Raw genomic sequence first — 15,510 nt, forward strand, 5'->3', positions numbered from 1 at the left:
CCAACAAGTGCAGGATCTCTCAAGGGGATGTCTGTATCTAGAAGCAACATGTTTCCAAAATTATCAACTGGACACACACAAAAAAAGGTTTGAGTCCTCCGCCCCCCCCTTTTTTTGCACAACCGTGAATGGTTTTGGCCAGGTCCTTTTCGGCAGGAATTTCAAAAATCCCACCAGCTGCAAATCCAGTTTCTTTACAGCCGTCTCGGAAACAGTCTGAGATTAGCCTCTGATCATCCGACGGCCCTTCTCTTAACTGCTACGGATGAGCTACGATTCCTTCACGCACTGCCATTGGCCACTGATACCAACTGGGCAATTTTTGTGTTCAGCTGCTGATTGGTCCAGTCCTCTCTGATGTCATCCAGGTGGGCATCAAAATCCACCAACTGGGAGTAAGCTTTGTCTTCTAGGAGGGTCTTGCAGATGTGGCGAGAGGATTCCCAGTCGCTCCACATGACCCTAGAAACCAGCAAAAGAAGGGCATTAAAAATCTCGATGCAGACAATTCTCTCCCACTGACGCTTCGGGTAAAGAGCTGAGAAGAGCCAGTGTCTTTGCACAGACAGAGTCGGGGAGATCCTGTCCCACCTCTGCCAACGATTTCTCCTCTGGATTTGGGCATGTCGCTGTCCCTACAAGCTCATTTCCACACCGTAAGATGGAAATAATAGCAACCAGTTTGTTTTGGGAAGGCAAATGCAAACTGAAATGGTGATGAGGTTTTTGCAGAGAAGAGAAATTACAGACAGCGGTTAACTCACAGGTTCTTGTCTTTGGGGATCCATTGCCGATCCTTCTGCTCCAGAACGATCACTGGAGGGACCCGGGGGTTTATCGTGAACTTGCGGTTATCCAACTGGGGGGAGTAAGCAGATGGCGATAGCAGTCAGGTTTCTGTAGTTCTGGGGAAAGACACCCCTGCCTTGTCTTTAAGTAAAGCTAGGTGCTAAGAGGCAGGATGTGAAAGGAGTACTGGATACAGATGGAAAAATCTAGAAATTTTGAAAGGGGCATCTGGTGGGGTGGGGGGGGACACACAGATTGCCCACCTCTGCCCTACATAGTGCAGACCCAGTTGGCCCCGATCCCAGCTCTCACCATGATAAGAACGGCACCCTCATATAGTTCAGCAATGCGTCCGACAGTCTTTTGTGCGAGGAAAGAAGCGCTTCAGGGGAACACAGAAAGGAGGGAGAGAACAGTTTAACGGAGAAGAGATGCCTCTAACCAGTACGTTTCCGAGCACAATTCAAAGTGTTGGTGCTGATCTTGAAAGTCCTAAACGGCCTTGGCCCAGTATACCTGAAGGAGCGTTTCCACCCCCATCATTCAGCCTGAGGTCCACCTCTTAGGGCCTTCTGGCAGTTCCCTCCCTGTGAGAAGTGAGGTTACAGGGAACCTTGCCCTGTGGAATGCCCTCCCATCAGATGTCAAGGAAATAAACAACTATCTGACTTTTAGAAGATATCTAAAGACAGCTCTGTTTAGGGAAGTTTATAATGTTTGATCTTTTATCGTGTTGGGAGCCGCCCAGAGTGGCTGGGGAGGCCTGATCAGATGGGCGGGGTATAACTAATTAATAACTAATAAACCAAACTCTGTTCCCCAGATTTACCTCTTGTCGTCCAGCCCAGAGTTGGCTTGGTAATAGCCAGCAAGGAGCAAATTCAGCTCCGAACTCCAGATGTCAACCTGCAAAAGACATATAAATTCATAGGAACACGGGAAGCTGTTCAAACCATTGGGGTCCACCCAGCACAATTAATGGACCTAAGGTAACTGTGTCCTTTCATTTCAATGGATCTGTTCCAAGAATGAGTAGCACTCTGGTATTTTGCTTTTAATGAGCTAACATCACATTTAAGCATTGTGAATATTGCACCATTCTAGAAAGGTACAAATTGGGACCTGGGGGGAAAAGGGGATTGCGTCTCCTGTAAGTGCAAGACACCTTTTGCTTCTAAGAATAAACAGTTGCTTTTGTCTCTTGCAACCCTCTTTGATTCTCTCGTTTTTATCTGAGCTAGGACTACTCCTCATTGCACACCTGAGATGCAATCGCTTTTTTAAAAAATTGCCCTGAAAGGCAAGATGGAAAGAAGCCAGTTCTATGGCCTTACACCATACCCACCAGTTAATGATGGGTTTTTTGGGGGGAGAGATATTTAGTGTGAGGTTACACTAGGGAGGGGTGGGGAGGGAGAGATCTATGGCCTATAGGTTCAACACCTGCCAGTCCTAGGCAGCATGGCTTCTGATCAGGAATGAGGGGGGTTGTAGCCCAGAAAATCTGGACGGAGGTTCCCGACCCCTGGGTTGCCCGGTTGGTTCATTCCTTGGTTAAAGTGGCCTGCTGGTCCCACTTCTGCTATCTGCATCCCTCCAAGGGCATACCTGGTTCAGAGCCACCTCCAGCATGACTGTGAGCGACAGGTGGCTGTGGAAGAGGGGGATGCAGTCTGTAATACAGAGGCATTCTGGCTGGCTGGCTGTTGCCTGGCGTCTCTGAGCCAAAAGCAGCCCGTTGACGGCGGCGTGGGGGTAGCGGGCAGCATGGAGACACATCTTGACATATGCCCGGGCAGAGATCTCCACTTCACCCATCCTGCAAAGCAAAGGAGCAGTCAGTTCCGCATCCCGAAACGCAGGTGCTCCCTAATAACCATTATCCCAGAAACTGTTTTTTTCTCCATTCATTGCCTTCTCCCACAATATCTGAGGATCTCCTTTACCCTTCCTTCAGCTTGACAACAGCTCCCTGCTACCCACAACTTCCAGATCCTGCTCCTCCCCAGTCATCTCCCATCCACACACCCCGATGCCCTCCCAAACCCCGATATTTCTTCAACGCAGAGGGCAGGGGCCCGTACCTTTCAGAAAAGCCTAGTGGAAGTTCTGGCAAATGCGACATGTCACACACATGAGTGCTAGAGGAAAGTAGGAGGCTGGGGAGGACAAGCCCCCTCTGCCACAAAATGATGTCAACCTGGAGAAGAGAGACCTGATAATTGGCTGTGCTGGCTGGAGTTGATATAGAGCCTCAGCAACACCTGGGGGCCACAGAGACTCTCCACCTGGGCCCCCCTGAAATCTCTGACAAAGGCATCCTGATGTAAGTGAGAACCCCAGCTGCTGTTGTACTACTGCAACTCTCATCATCCCTGAGCACTGGTCCTGCTAGCCAAGGATGATGGGAGTTGTAGTCCAACAACAGCTGGGGACCCAAGCTTGAGAGTGTCAGACTGGGACCTAGAGCAGAGCTTTCCAAACTGCGTGTCGCGACACGCCAGCGTGTCAGCTGCAGTGTGTAGGTGTGTGTTGCGCGAAAGCAACACACCTACACATCGTGCTCCTCCCGGGGCTGGAATGGGGTTAGTTGAACCTCCGGTTTGCTGGTAAAACTGAATCGCTGTTTCGCGAAATGATGCGCGTCTAAAAACATGAAAAGTTTGGAAAGCTCTGACCGTGCAACTCGCTGGTCCTTGCCTCTCAGCCTAGCCTGCCACGCAGGGGTGTTGTGGGGATTAAATGTGGGTGGGGGAGAAGAATCAAATCCACCACCTTGAGCCCCTTGGAGTAAAAGTGGGGTAAAAGGTAAAGGGACCCCTGATGCTTAGGTCCAGTCGTGGCCGACTCTGGGGTTGCAGCACTCATCTCGCTTTATAGGCCGAGGGAGCCGGCGTACAGCTTCCGGGTCATGTGGCCAGCATGACTAAGCCGCTTCTGGCGAACCAGAGCAGCGCACGGAAACGCTGTTTACCTTCCCGCCAGAGCGGCACCTATTTATGTACTTGCACTTTGATGTGCTTTTGAACTGCTAGGTTGGCAGGAGCAGGGACCCAGCAATGGGAGCTCACCCCGTCGCGGGGATTCGAACCGCTGACCTTCTGATCGGCAAGCCCTAGGCTCTGTGGTTTAACCCACAGCGCCGCCCGCGTCCCATAAAAGTGGGGCATAAATGCAATAATCGGAATAATGATGATCACTGAGCCTGTGTCGTCGGTCTCTACTGCTCCCTCTGCCCCAGCCTCCTAAGCTGTGTCTCGGGGGGCCCGGGGCCTGACCCTGCCCTGCTCCCCACAGCAGCCCCATAACCCCCCAGGCCCCCTTCTCTGCGTGCCCTCAACCCCTGCGCAGCTTCCCTCCAGCCCCGACCCCTGAGCCCCCCTTCCCCAGGGCTGCAAGGAGGCTCGGAGGAATGAAGTGTGGGGAGGAAGGCGACCCCTGGGAGGGTGCCCCCTTGGAAGGGAACCCCTTCGCCCCCCACCAGCCACGCCAGCCCCTCTTCACCCACCTTTCCATGCCTGCCCAGGCGGTTGCTGCTCAAAGACCCCCTCCTACAACACCCCATCCATTCCAAGCTCCCCCATTGGCCGCGCCCGCGACCAATCACCGCGCGCTCTGCGCCTACGTCCACTTCTACGCTTCCGATTGGTCGCCGCCCTCGGGCGAGTGCGTTCCCATTGGCCAGGCCTTTTCCTGAATTAGGGGGGGCGGAGCCACACTACTAAACTAAACTCCTCCCACTCGGCGTCTTGTGAAATCAGCCGGCTTCCTTCCCCCACAGCAGCCTTATAGGGCGCTTCCGGTCTCGTGTCGAACTCGGCCTCTCCCGCCTTTCGGCAACTCGCGCCTCTATGGTTCCGCCCTCTCCCGTGATTTCCAATGCAGAGGGGCTGCCAACCACAGAGTTGCCAGGGTTTCTAGAGCGTCGCCGCTTCTCGCCCATAGAGAATTATATCCAATGGCGGCTTTCTGCGTTTACCGGAAGCTCGGCTTGTGCCTCTCTAGGCTTTTGCTGGCTTCAGTGATCTCGCTTTCCCAGGATCATAAAATAATATGCTAGAGTGGCTCCTGCACTCCCCAAACCCGGAAGTTAGACATAAAGTAGTATTCTCTCATAAGCCTAAAATATATTATAGGGGGTCACATACAAAGCTGCCTCTCCCCCCCCCATCCCTATAGACAGCCTATGCCTTTAATAGTACACAGTCAGAAACTCAACAGATGCAGCTTTCCCATCAGTACCACCAAACTAGGAAAAGCTGCACCTGTTGAGTTTCTAGCAGGTGCTAGACAAAAAACTGATCCATTATTGTTACGGAAATTACGGGGCAGGGGGGGCACATCTTTAAAGTTAAATGTTACAAATATTATGCCTGAATGTATCCTTTCAACTTGAGAGCTCAGGGAAGTTACCTAGCTTTAGAAATAATAGAAAATCATCTCCTTTGCCAGTTTCCTCCATTCCAAAGCTATTTCCCCCTTGAAAAAGGACTCCAGGAAGTTCCCAGAGGTGACAATTGCTGGGCTCATTGTTGGCCAATGGAAGCCTAATCCCATCCCCAGACTTGCCAAGGGGTCCAGACATGCAAAGGAACTTCTAGTGTACTTTGGGTGGTGGGACTCCATAGGTGTTTGCTTATGTCAGGGGTCTGCAACCCGCGGCTCCGGAGCTGCATGTGGCTCTTTTACACCTTTGCCACGGCTCCGGGGCGGATACTAGCGAGGGGAGGAAGCGCATTGTGCGCCCCGAACCTCCCCACTGTGGCGGGCGCTGTACTGGCTGTGACGTCGCATGGGGGCGGTGCATGCGTTAGTCACACACCGTCCTGACTTCACCTTCCCGCCCGCTGTCAGATCGCGGCTCCGGAGATATATTTGTTTTAAATGTCACAGTGGTTTTGCGGCTCCCAGGTTTTTTTTCCTTCGGAAACGGGTCCAAGTGGCTCTTTTTGTCTTAAAGGTTGCAGACCCCTGGCTTATGTTAATCTTGTACCAAGGACTTCTCTGGGCATGTTTGCCGAAGTTAAACTAGTGTAACCCCTGTCTACCCCTCCCCTTTTGTGACTTGTCAGTGATGTAGCAATGATGCTGTATGAACTGTATTATGGGATATGGTGGGAAAGTTTTAAAAGTCTTTGTCACCCCATCCTTGGGGTTCAAAATTCCTCTTTGAACCTGTTGTGCAATAAACTGATCTACAGATATCTGCTCCAGTTGGTGGCTGGATTCCTTCTTTATTCCGCAGGGACCCGCGGGCTCTGCCTGATGAGCTGGGTGACTGAGCAGCCTCACACCTAGATTTTTCCATAACAGTTACGGTATGTTCAGGTGTAACACTGTAGCAGGAACCCCCCCCCCCAATCATTCAGTTTCTACAAACTTCACACACACTCACACTACATACACTACGCTTCTGTTATAAATTCATAGAAAATCAACCATACATCGGATTTGCAATGTTCCACTTTTATTTTACTCCATGAAGGAAGGACTACAAAATGGGGAAGGTTTGATACAGGCCACCATAATCCCTTGAGCATACCAGCACATCCACAGGAGCCCTGCCCAGTTGCTATGCCAACCCTGATGGTCTCAGACAGAAGACCATCAACAACACAACGGACTGCGTACACAGTCCGTGGTAACAAAAGAACAGTGATTGGATTCCCCCTCAGGGGGCAGGAAACTGTGACTACATTTTGTCTTCTGAAAATGACTCATGGGGAGGGGGAGAAGGGAACCAGCGAGGTGACAGGACACTCAGGTTACCACCACAACTCCTCCCTCAACCCCTCCTTTCTGTAATGTATGCATGATGTTTCTGGGGGTGGGCTTGACCTAGAGGATGGGAAATTCAAAAGTTTTTATAAGGTCTTGCACACCATTTTCTGTGTCTTCCTCTCTCCTGCAAGTGAGGGGAACACCCTGTTGCAATGGTTCAATAAAGGCCAAGCCTACAGGCTGCTGATTTGCTCCAATTTACTCTGGTTGGTGTCTTTACTTTTGTCCAAGGGAGCCCTCAGATTTTTCCGGTAACAACACCAAAGGGAACCAGTGTGGTGTCGGGAACGCCTGGGTTCAAATCCCCATGTAGCCATGAACCTTATTGGGTGATCTTGGGCCAGGAAATGGGGGTTATTAAAAGCAGGGCTATTAGCACCTGGGGGAGCATTCAGATTGGGGTAAAACAACAGCCTATGGAGAAGGTTTAGACCAGTGTTTTTCAACCTTTTTTGGGCAAAGGCACACTTGTTTCATGAAAAAAATCACGAGGCACACCACCACTGTGTGCGGAGAGGGAGATGTCAGAGCCCCGCTGCTCTCTATGGGGAATCGGATGAGAGCGGACCATCTGTCCGCTCTCATCAGATCCCATCCGATCTGATCCCCACCCAGGACGGATGGAAAATAGGGTGGACACAGTCCGGCGCCCGCCTAGTGGGCGAAAATTTGACTTTTTTTTTAAATCTTTCGAATTTTTCAATTTTTCCCATGGCACACCAGGCAACATCTCGCGGCACACTAGTGTGCCGCGGAACAGTGGTTGAAAAACACTGGTTTAGACATCCCATCAAAACTGAAACAAGGATCAAGGATTGGCCACTCAATTACTGTTTTGCCTCTGATTCAGTTCCAGGATCAAACTACAAAGAAGCTGGTTTTAATTTCCCAAGTGCCAAAGAAAGAGACGCAGACAGAAAATTAAACAAGGCATGCTTTTATTATTATTATGAGACAAGTAGTCATTTCCAAAGTATCACAAGCTTTCAAATGGCAGAAAACAGCCACCAGGCACAGAAATTCAGAGCACAAAAATGAAAAATATTGTTTAAAGTCTCTGCTATATGGATTTCTTAGATGAGTGTGATGATCTTAACAGAGGCTGGAGCAGGCTAAATTAATCTGATTACAAAGCGAGAACTTGGTGCTCTCCAGACCTTTTGGACTACAACTCCCATCAGCTTCAGGCAGCACGTTTGTAGTGGGTGATGGGAGTTGTAGTTCACAAGATCTGGAGGGAAACCAGCTTGGTGGTAGCTGTGCTAAAGTGAGAGGGTTCACAGTGGTTCTAGACTCAAGCAATAAAAAAAAACATAGCTAGTGAAAACTTGGATTTCTCCAGCTCTTATTATGTTTCATTTCACAGAACTTTGGTAAGAAAGAAAAGGCCACACATGAAGGCATTATTCATACTCAGCCACAGAAATTTGTGAATCCACTTTTAGACTCTCTCCACCCCCCAAAAAATCCTTTTCTTTTTACCCCTATATTGCTCTGCTTTCCCCATGACAGCAAAACACCCAATGAAAGTTGGCAGAGGTGGTTGTCACAGGTTTCTGAATCAGTACATGGATGGCTTCTCTTCACCTTTGGGGTTGGTCAATTTCTCCAGGTTTTTGCTCAAGATGTGGTAGAGCTCAGCCTACAGTGGATGGCAGAACACTTGTAAGCGCTAAGAGATTTTTCTCGGTTGCACTCCGCTATTTCCCTCTCTTTTTCGACTGCTGTACTAACCCGTCACCTCCCTCCTAGCATACTCACATAGAACCCACGGATATCGAGCAACATCATCTGGATTTCCCTGTACACGGCCTCATCCCGCTCATGAACAAGACACCGGTAATCCATCTGCAAGGGGATAAGTCAGATCACAACCAGGGATACCATTTCAAGGACGTTAAAAAGTTTCTCCTGGCCAAGATCGAGTTCTTGAGCTTGAACCCTTTTGAGGCCGAAAAAGCCTAAGGTAAAGGTAAAGGGACCCCTGACAATTAGGTCCTGTTGTGGCCGATTCTGGGGTTGCGGCACTCATCTCGCTTTATTGGCCGAGGGAGCCAGCGTACAGCTTCCGGGTCCTGTGGCCAGCATGACTAAGCCGCTTCTGGCGAACCAGAGCAGCCAGCGCACGGAAACGGTGTTTACCTTCCCGCCGGAGTGGTACCTATTTATCTACTTGCACTTTGAGGTGCTTTCAAACTGCTAGGTTGGCAGGAGCAGGGACCAAGCAACGGGAGCTCACCCCGTCGCGGGGATTTGAACCGCCAACCTTCTGATCAGCAAGTCCTAGACTCTGTGGTTTAACCCACAGCGCCACCCACGTCCCTCTGAAAAAGCCTAAAGGAAGGCTTAAATCACTCAGCCTGAAGAGCTCAGCTGGTTATGTTGGGTGAGAGTCATTCATTCTCAGAAACAACAATATGTGAAGCTGCGAGAAGCTAAGTTGTTTACAACAGGTACGAGGCCATTCTGAAGAATGATTTCTACACATGTGCTGCTTCCGGGCTGGACAGAGAGAGATGTTTAGTCTCAACCCTGCTATCACAGTGGGAAGATGTAAAGAGATTGGTTGGGCAGCTTTTCGGGTCAGGCCCAGAGCATTAAGATGAAGCTGAGCCTCCATCAGGGATCTGATAAATGCATGTAGAGTTTGTAACCGTGACGCTTAAGAACGACAGTGAGGACTCCTGTTGTACATAGCTGTCAACGTTTCCCTTTTTTTAAAGGGAAATTCCCTTATTCTGAATAGGATTCCTCGCAAGAAAAGGGAAAAGTTGACAGCTATGCTGTTGTACCAAAACACTTCCTGCGATTGATTTCTATACTCCATGCAAGACTTGGGACTCCTACATGCTTGGAAGCTGCGTGTTAATCTGCTAAAAAAAGGGGCCCGGTACTTGGACCCAAGGAAAGGAGTTTTGGTTGCCTTAAAAATTCCAACAGGTTAGAGCGTGGTGCTGATAATGCCAGGGTTGCAGGTTTAATCCCCATACGGGACGGATGCATATTCCTTCATTGCAGGGGGTGGGACTAAATGATCCGCAGGGTCGCTTCCAACTCTACAATTCTATTAACTCAATGACACTCCTCAACCGATCCCCCAAAGTCAGAGTGGAAGGACTTCTGTTATTCTGTTACTCACCACATGCGTATCCTTGGAAGCCTTTGCAACGGCATCTCCACGCTCTAAAAAATACCTGGAATGAAGAATGATGCCGATGGTCAGAATGTGCGTTACCTGCTCTACTGCTAGACTGTCACCCAGAGCTGACTAAAAGTGAAACGAAACAAAAAGACCTCCAGAACAAAGTGTGAATACGCAGAACAGTCCTGAGGGCAAATTACCCAGAATACCCTGTGGTTACCCTCTCATCTTTTCCTCTTACTTGGCAATAGTGGTCTGAAAAGCCTCTGCCTTGGTCTTCAGGGCTGTGATCCGTTCCAGAACCTTCTCCTGTCAAGAGGAAAGAAACAAGACGAGTTGTGCTTTTGGGGTGGCAAGGGGCGGGCTGCGATCATTTTGATCGTGACTATTTTGTCTGAGAGAGTCAAATTCATGTTGTTCCATCTTTTTAGGTCTTTGTTTATTTGTCGCCACAGGGGCTTGTAGTTGTGGAGGTACAATTTATTGAGGTTTCTGGTTATTTGTACCCCTAGGTATCTGAACTTGGTGTGGCAAAGTTTTATCTTGGTGACATTAGTGAATTCTTTTTGGGTGTGAGGAGGGGTGTTGAAGCACATAGCTTCTGACTTTGCAAAATTTACCTGCAGGCCCAGGACTGACAGAGCCTAGGACTTGCCGATCAGAAGGTCGGCGGTTCAAATCCCCACGACCGGGTGAGCTTCCGTTGCTCGGTCCCTGCTCCTGCCAACCTAGCAGTTCGAAAGCACGGCAAAGTGCAAGTAGATAAATAGGTACCGCTCCGGCGGGAAGGTAAACGGCGTTTCCGTGCGCTGGCTGCTCTGGTTCGCCAGAAGCGGCTTAGTCATGCTGGCCACATGACCCGGAAGCAGTACGCCGGCTCCCTTGGCCAATAAAGCGAGATGAGCGCCCCAACCCCAGAGTCGGCCACGACTGGACCTAATGGTCAGGGGTCCCTTTACCTTTAGGGACATAATTGTCAGTGGGAGTTGGGTTGCCTTGCTGTGTTTGATGAGTGGGCAGGCTGTGGATAGGCGGCAGGCGAGGGGCAGATTCTCCAAGTGCCTCGCTTCCTCTTACCTGAACCGCCACGCCAAAATCGTTGCCGTCCTCAATTTTGGGAATCATGTACTGAATCCAGGTTGTCACCTGAGGGGAACGTGGAGAAAGAAAACTGAGGGAGAATCGAGCGAAGGGCTCATTTTTGCCAGCTAGGCCAGATGCACATCTGAGAAAAACCACACATAATTTAAGATTTTTAACAGACTACAGCCTCCAGGCACTTTTTATACAATTTGGCCCTTCCTTCGTTACGCATACCTTCCGCAAGACAAGCCTTGCAAATCTCGAACTACCTGTGGCAACCAAATAACGCTGATACTCTATCTGAAGACACTTTTTATCCTCACCTTTTCCCTTCCTTTCACGATCTGGGCTTTCCGTTGCTTAAGCCACAGGTAACCGCAGGTTTTTTTTAAAAATCGTCTTTTTACAAGCTTTCCCCAACTGACGCGATTTTAGAGTTTCGCTTTTTACGTTTTAATTTCCGCCCATCGCTAGGATCGCGCTTTCTGCGTTGTGCATGTCGTAAAAAAGGAAAAGGGGAACAAAATATTTACCAGTATGCATTTCTCTTTGAATTCCCGGACTTCGGGTTTGACGCGATCCAAAAGCGAAATGATTGCTTCGTTGGACTTAAGGTATCCGCATTTCGGAGCTACAGGGGGCAGAAAGTGAAAGTCAGTCCCCAAAATGCAATGAAATATTATTTGCGCTCATCCCAAAATCTTATTTCCCTTCCTTCCGACGGAGGACCCCTCTCTCACCTTCCTTGTCCTTCTCCTTTTCTGTCTCCATCTGTATGACAAAAACAAACACCAGCAAAATCTATTACATCCTTATCAGTGCTGGATTTACGTATAAGCTAAACAAGCTATAGCTTACGGCCCCACTCTCTTGTGGGCCCCCAAAAAATTTAAAGGGGAAAAAACCCCTGGATGTACATTTCCAAAATATAAGATAAAAAACCAAATAAAATAAAACCTACATACAGCAACAGTGTTTTGTGTTGTGTAGGCTCCTATTATGTGCAAATGGCTTTAGATACCTATTCGGTCCATAAATGACCATATAGCATATATTCAACCCCCAAAACAGCGACAATTTGTTGTTGACAAAGGACAGCTGGACATATAAAGGGCCCCATTGCCTTCAGTAGCTGAGGGCCTCATCAAACCTAAATGCGGCCCCGATCCTTATCCTTGCAGGTGCATCTTGGGTTTTCGGGGGGGGGGGGTTAGAGAAGAAGGCCCCGTCAAACAACTCACCTCATCATCTTTGGGAGGGGGGTCTGGAATGGGGATGTCCAGCGGGGCACGGAGGGTGGTCAAATCTTTAACGTTCAGCGCCCCTTCCTGAAAAGAGAACTATGGTTACAGGGCAGCTATGCAAAGGCAGTGTGGTATAGTGGTTGGAGCACCGGACTAGGACTTGGGAAGGCCCCATAAATGCTCTCTGGGGCCTAATCTACACTACAGATTTGAAGCAGCGTCCTGCTAGTGTTCTCTTACCTTCAGGAACTGATCCAATTGCAGTATTTTCCTGGGCAAAAACGAGCACAGAAATTCTTCGCCCTGCAAGATGAGCAAGGGGGGGATTAAAAGAAACAAATTACCTTTTGGAAGAGGGGTATTTGGAGAGATTTGAGGGGCGGGATTATAAAGCGAAAGAGGTTTACCTCTTGCAAAAGGGACGCTCTGAAAACAGCCATCTAAGGGAGAGAAAGAGAGATTGTGAAATGTGGTCGTTTCTGGGGCTCAACACAATCATTACGGAACAGCAGCACATAACACACAAGTTCTCTGGAATAGCAATGTTTCCCTGGATAAAAAAAGTCCATATTTTAGAAATCCTGCCAGAAAAATTCCACAAAGCAGTGAATAGACCCCATCTATACAGATATAGCTGCCCTGAGGAGGACCCTTGGCTGGGGAGGGCGGGGTATAAATAAAAATTATTATTATTATTATTATTAGTCCAAACATGTTTTAATATTGACTTCAACATGTTCGGTGCAGGCTTTTTTTTAAAAAAAACACATTCATTTAAACCATACACTGTACCTCCAAGAAACTTGGGAATTGTAGTTCACACCACCACCACTCACTGAGCTATAATTCCCAGCACCCTTAACAAACTACATTTCCCAGGATTCTTGAGGAGCGGGGTGTCTTAATATGATTTTATTTTATGGTGTATACGTAGCCCAAATAAAATAGCAGTCTATGTAAATCAGGTGCGGCTAACCCTCTCTGATCCGCCACCAAGTGGGTTCCCTTTTCTGCCGTTCCCCAAGATCCAAGATTTGGGCATCAACGAAAAGGGGAGCGGAATTATACGTAGACGTGGCGGATTTTCCAAAAGAGATTCCCCCTGCACAGATCATCAAAGGGGCTGTTTGCCTTTGTGCATGGAAACCTTGCCAGATGGGCGGGGTATAAATAAAATGAAACAAAAATAAAAATAATTACTATTACTATTATTATGTGAGAGGGTCTTTTTTATGTGTGGCCAGATCCATTTTCGCCATGTGGCCCCTGAACATTTTGGAATCTGGCCCTCGAGGCTGAAAGCCACCCTTAGCCATGCCTGAGGTAAATAATTAGCAGAAGTGCAGACACGTCCCTCTAAGAATAAAGAGGGGATTTCTGTAGCAGGGGTGGAGACTGAAATAAAATACGAAGGACAGGAACGCCGCCCACCAGATGTCATAGAGAAAAACAACCACCAGACTTTTAGAAGACATCTGAAGGCAGGCCTGGTTAGGGAAGCTTTTAATGTTTAATAGATTATTGTATTTTAATATTTTGCTGGAAGCCGCCCAGAGTGGCTGGGGAAACCCAGCCAGATGGGCGGGATACAAATAATAAATTTATTATTATTATTATGGTGCCAGTAGAGTTACACCCACCCTTGCAACAAATAGATTCCTCTCCTAATCCTGGATTCCTATACGTCCCAGGAGGCACACAGAATTGCATACAGTGGTACCTCGGGTTACATACGCTTCAGATTACATGCGCTTCAGGTTACAGACTCCGCTAACCCAGGAATAGTGCTTCAGGTTAAGAACTTTGCTTCAGGATGAGAACAGAAATCGTGCTCTGGTGGCGCAGCAGGAGGAAGCCCCATTAACTAAAGTGGTGCTTCAGGTTAAGAACAGTTCCAGGTTAAGAACGGACCTCCAGGATGAATTAAGTACTTAAACCGAGGTACCACTGTATTTGCAAGAGACCCCCATGTGTCCGCAATGCGTGAATCTTTTGTCCAATCTCGTGCTCTACCAACTCAGCTATCAAGTCTCTGACAACATAGCTATAAATTATAACTGACTCATAAGCTGAAAATAATGGAAATAAGTCTGCCGTCCACAGCCTGCTGATTTGAAAGCCAACCCCACCAATGTCAATGGGAATGAAGCCCTATGTCTTGTTTCCCTAGGAGTAAGTCCCCACAGACCATTATGGGGTGGGAAAACACCTCCCTGACCTAGTATCCCCCCTTTCAGAGCCTGCTTTTTGGGGAATATAACTGAAGATGCCCCCAAGCATGTGCAGAGTGCCTTTCCGCCCAGCAGTAAGCAGAGGGCCCCTCCAAATCTGGCATAAGAGAGAGGGAGTGTGGCCTAGTGGTTAAGTGTCAAACGAGAACCTGTCAGAGCCGGGTTCGAATCCCCGCTCAGCCATGGAGTGTGGCCTTGCGCCAGTCACTGCCTAACCTACCTACCTAACCTTGCAAGGTTGTTGTGGGGGATTAAATGAGGAGGGGGAGAAGAACCACAGAGCCCACCTTGAGCGGCTTGGAGAAAAAGGGTGGCATAGAAAGGAAGGAAATAAATGCATTTGTAGGAATTGCAGGTCGGTTCCCCCGGTTGGTCCGTGCCTGAAAACGAGCGATGAGGTGGTGGTGGGAGGAACGGGCTGCTTAGTTATAACTCACCCTCAGCACATGCTCAGAGGCACTCTCGTTTCTCAGAAGCCACCAGATCCGGGCAAGAACCTTACTCCCCGCACCCTATTTTTAGAGCACCTTCCATTTGACCCCCTTGCCAGACTTGACCCCGATTTGCACCCAGTCCCCCCCCAACTCCGCACCTTTTCACGGGACTCCTTGCTGACTTGGATGGTGCAGGATTTGGCCATCGTGGCGTTGTCGGGGGGTCTTGTTCAGGCAGGGAGGGAAAGAATCCGAACAGAAGCAGCAGAGAACAGCCTCGCCGATCGCCCCTTCCTGCAAGCAGCTCGGCTCTGCACCTTCACTTTCGCTTTCGCATTCACACGTTCCGCCCGCGCGGCCGCCCCCTTTCCCTTTCCCTTTCCCGCCCCCCACGCATCGACGGGGTCGCCTTTCCTCGCCTTGCACAGAAATAGCCCCGGGAAGGACGAAACCCAACTTCCCAAGGAATGCGAACATTTCGCAAGAAAGAAAAAGAAAGAAAAAGAACTTTGCAGCATCGCGACATCCCCACTTTAAAAAAATCCCCTAGTGTAATAAGAAGAAGTATAAGAAGTATAAAAGACATGTGGCGTAAACGGTGGAAGTCTTTTAAAACCTTTTAATTAACACTGATATTTTGCAAGATGGAAATATAAAATTGTATGCAAGTATAGATCTGAAATTGTTGTTTATGGTGAACACTTTTCTATTTTCTAAATTTCTATTTTTAACTTTTTCTTTTATTCTCTTTTTTCCTCTTCTTTTCGAATATTGCTTTACAGATGTATAAATAATTATGTTCATGT

General features: G+C 48.6%; 2 protein-coding genes and 1 long non-coding RNA gene across 4 annotated transcripts; 1 reads left to right on the forward strand and 2 right to left on the reverse strand.

The window, feature by feature from the left end:
* Positions 1-20: 20 nt before the first annotated feature.
* EMC9 (ER membrane protein complex subunit 9) lies at positions 21-4,452 on the reverse strand. 2 transcript variants are annotated; one of them, XM_081168207.1, is made up of 6 exons: positions 2,874-3,464; positions 2,398-2,608; positions 1,619-1,695; positions 1,102-1,171; positions 765-859; positions 21-462 (listed from the first exon to the last, which is right to left on the reverse strand). In XM_081168207.1, the coding sequence occupies exons 1-6, from the start codon at positions 2,912-2,914 to the stop codon at positions 282-284; spliced, it is 675 nt and encodes a 224-aa protein (XP_081024333.1). In that variant the 5' UTR covers positions 2,915-3,464; the 3' UTR covers positions 21-281. The 2 variants fall into 2 exon arrangements, with proteins under 2 accessions (XP_081024333.1, XP_081024334.1); XM_081168208.1 differs by lacking the exon at positions 2,874-3,464 and adding an exon at positions 4,298-4,452 and having other exon boundaries at positions 22-462.
* Positions 4,453-6,144: 1,692 nt separating this feature from the next.
* Positions 6,145-7,623, forward strand: LOC308572333. The gene is made up of 2 exons (XR_014001727.1): positions 6,145-6,553; positions 7,421-7,623. It is a non-coding gene; the product is annotated as an uncharacterized lncRNA (long non-coding RNA).
* PSME2 (proteasome activator subunit 2) lies at positions 7,492-15,066 on the reverse strand. Its single transcript, XM_081168199.1, has 11 exons — positions 14,863-15,066; positions 12,447-12,479; positions 12,280-12,342; positions 12,037-12,123; positions 11,536-11,566; positions 11,329-11,426; positions 10,790-10,858; positions 9,954-10,021; positions 9,710-9,764; positions 8,332-8,418; positions 7,492-8,212 (listed from the first exon to the last, which is right to left on the reverse strand). The coding sequence occupies exons 1-11, from the start codon at positions 14,908-14,910 to the stop codon at positions 8,132-8,134; spliced, it is 720 nt and encodes a 239-aa protein (XP_081024325.1). The 5' UTR covers positions 14,911-15,066; the 3' UTR covers positions 7,492-8,131.
* Between the last annotated feature and the right edge of the window lie 444 nt (positions 15,067-15,510).

This window comes from Podarcis bocagei, assembly GCF_964188305.1.
Source record: "Podarcis bocagei genome assembly, chromosome: 13".
Taxonomy (NCBI): Eukaryota; Metazoa; Chordata; class Lepidosauria; order Squamata; family Lacertidae; genus Podarcis; species Podarcis bocagei.

Excerpts from the sequence above, each read along its gene's own strand:
- EMC9 (XM_081168207.1), bottom strand. The coding sequence starts at position 2,914 with ATGTCGCATTTGCCAGAACTTCCACTAGGCTTTTCTGAAAG. Across the intron at positions 1,696-2,397 it reads TGGAGGTGGCTCTGAACCAG|GTTGACATCTGGAGTTCGGA; the intron begins GTATGCCCTTGG and ends TGTCTTTTGCAG. Across the intron at positions 463-764 it reads ATCCCCAAAGACAAGAACCT|GGTCATGTGGAGCGACTGGG; the intron begins GTGAGTTAACCG and ends GCTGGTTTCTAG.
- PSME2 (XM_081168199.1), bottom strand. The coding sequence starts at position 14,910 with ATGGCCAAATCCTGCACCATCCAAGTCAGCAAGGAGTCCCGTGAAAAG. Across the intron at positions 12,480-14,862 it reads GCAAGGAGTCCCGTGAAAAG|ATGGCTGTTTTCAGAGCGTC; the intron begins GTGCGGAGTTGG and ends TCTCTCCCTTAG. Across the intron at positions 12,343-12,446 it reads GAGCGTCCCTTTTGCAAGAG|GGCGAAGAATTTCTGTGCTC; the intron begins GTAAACCTCTTT and ends CTCATCTTGCAG.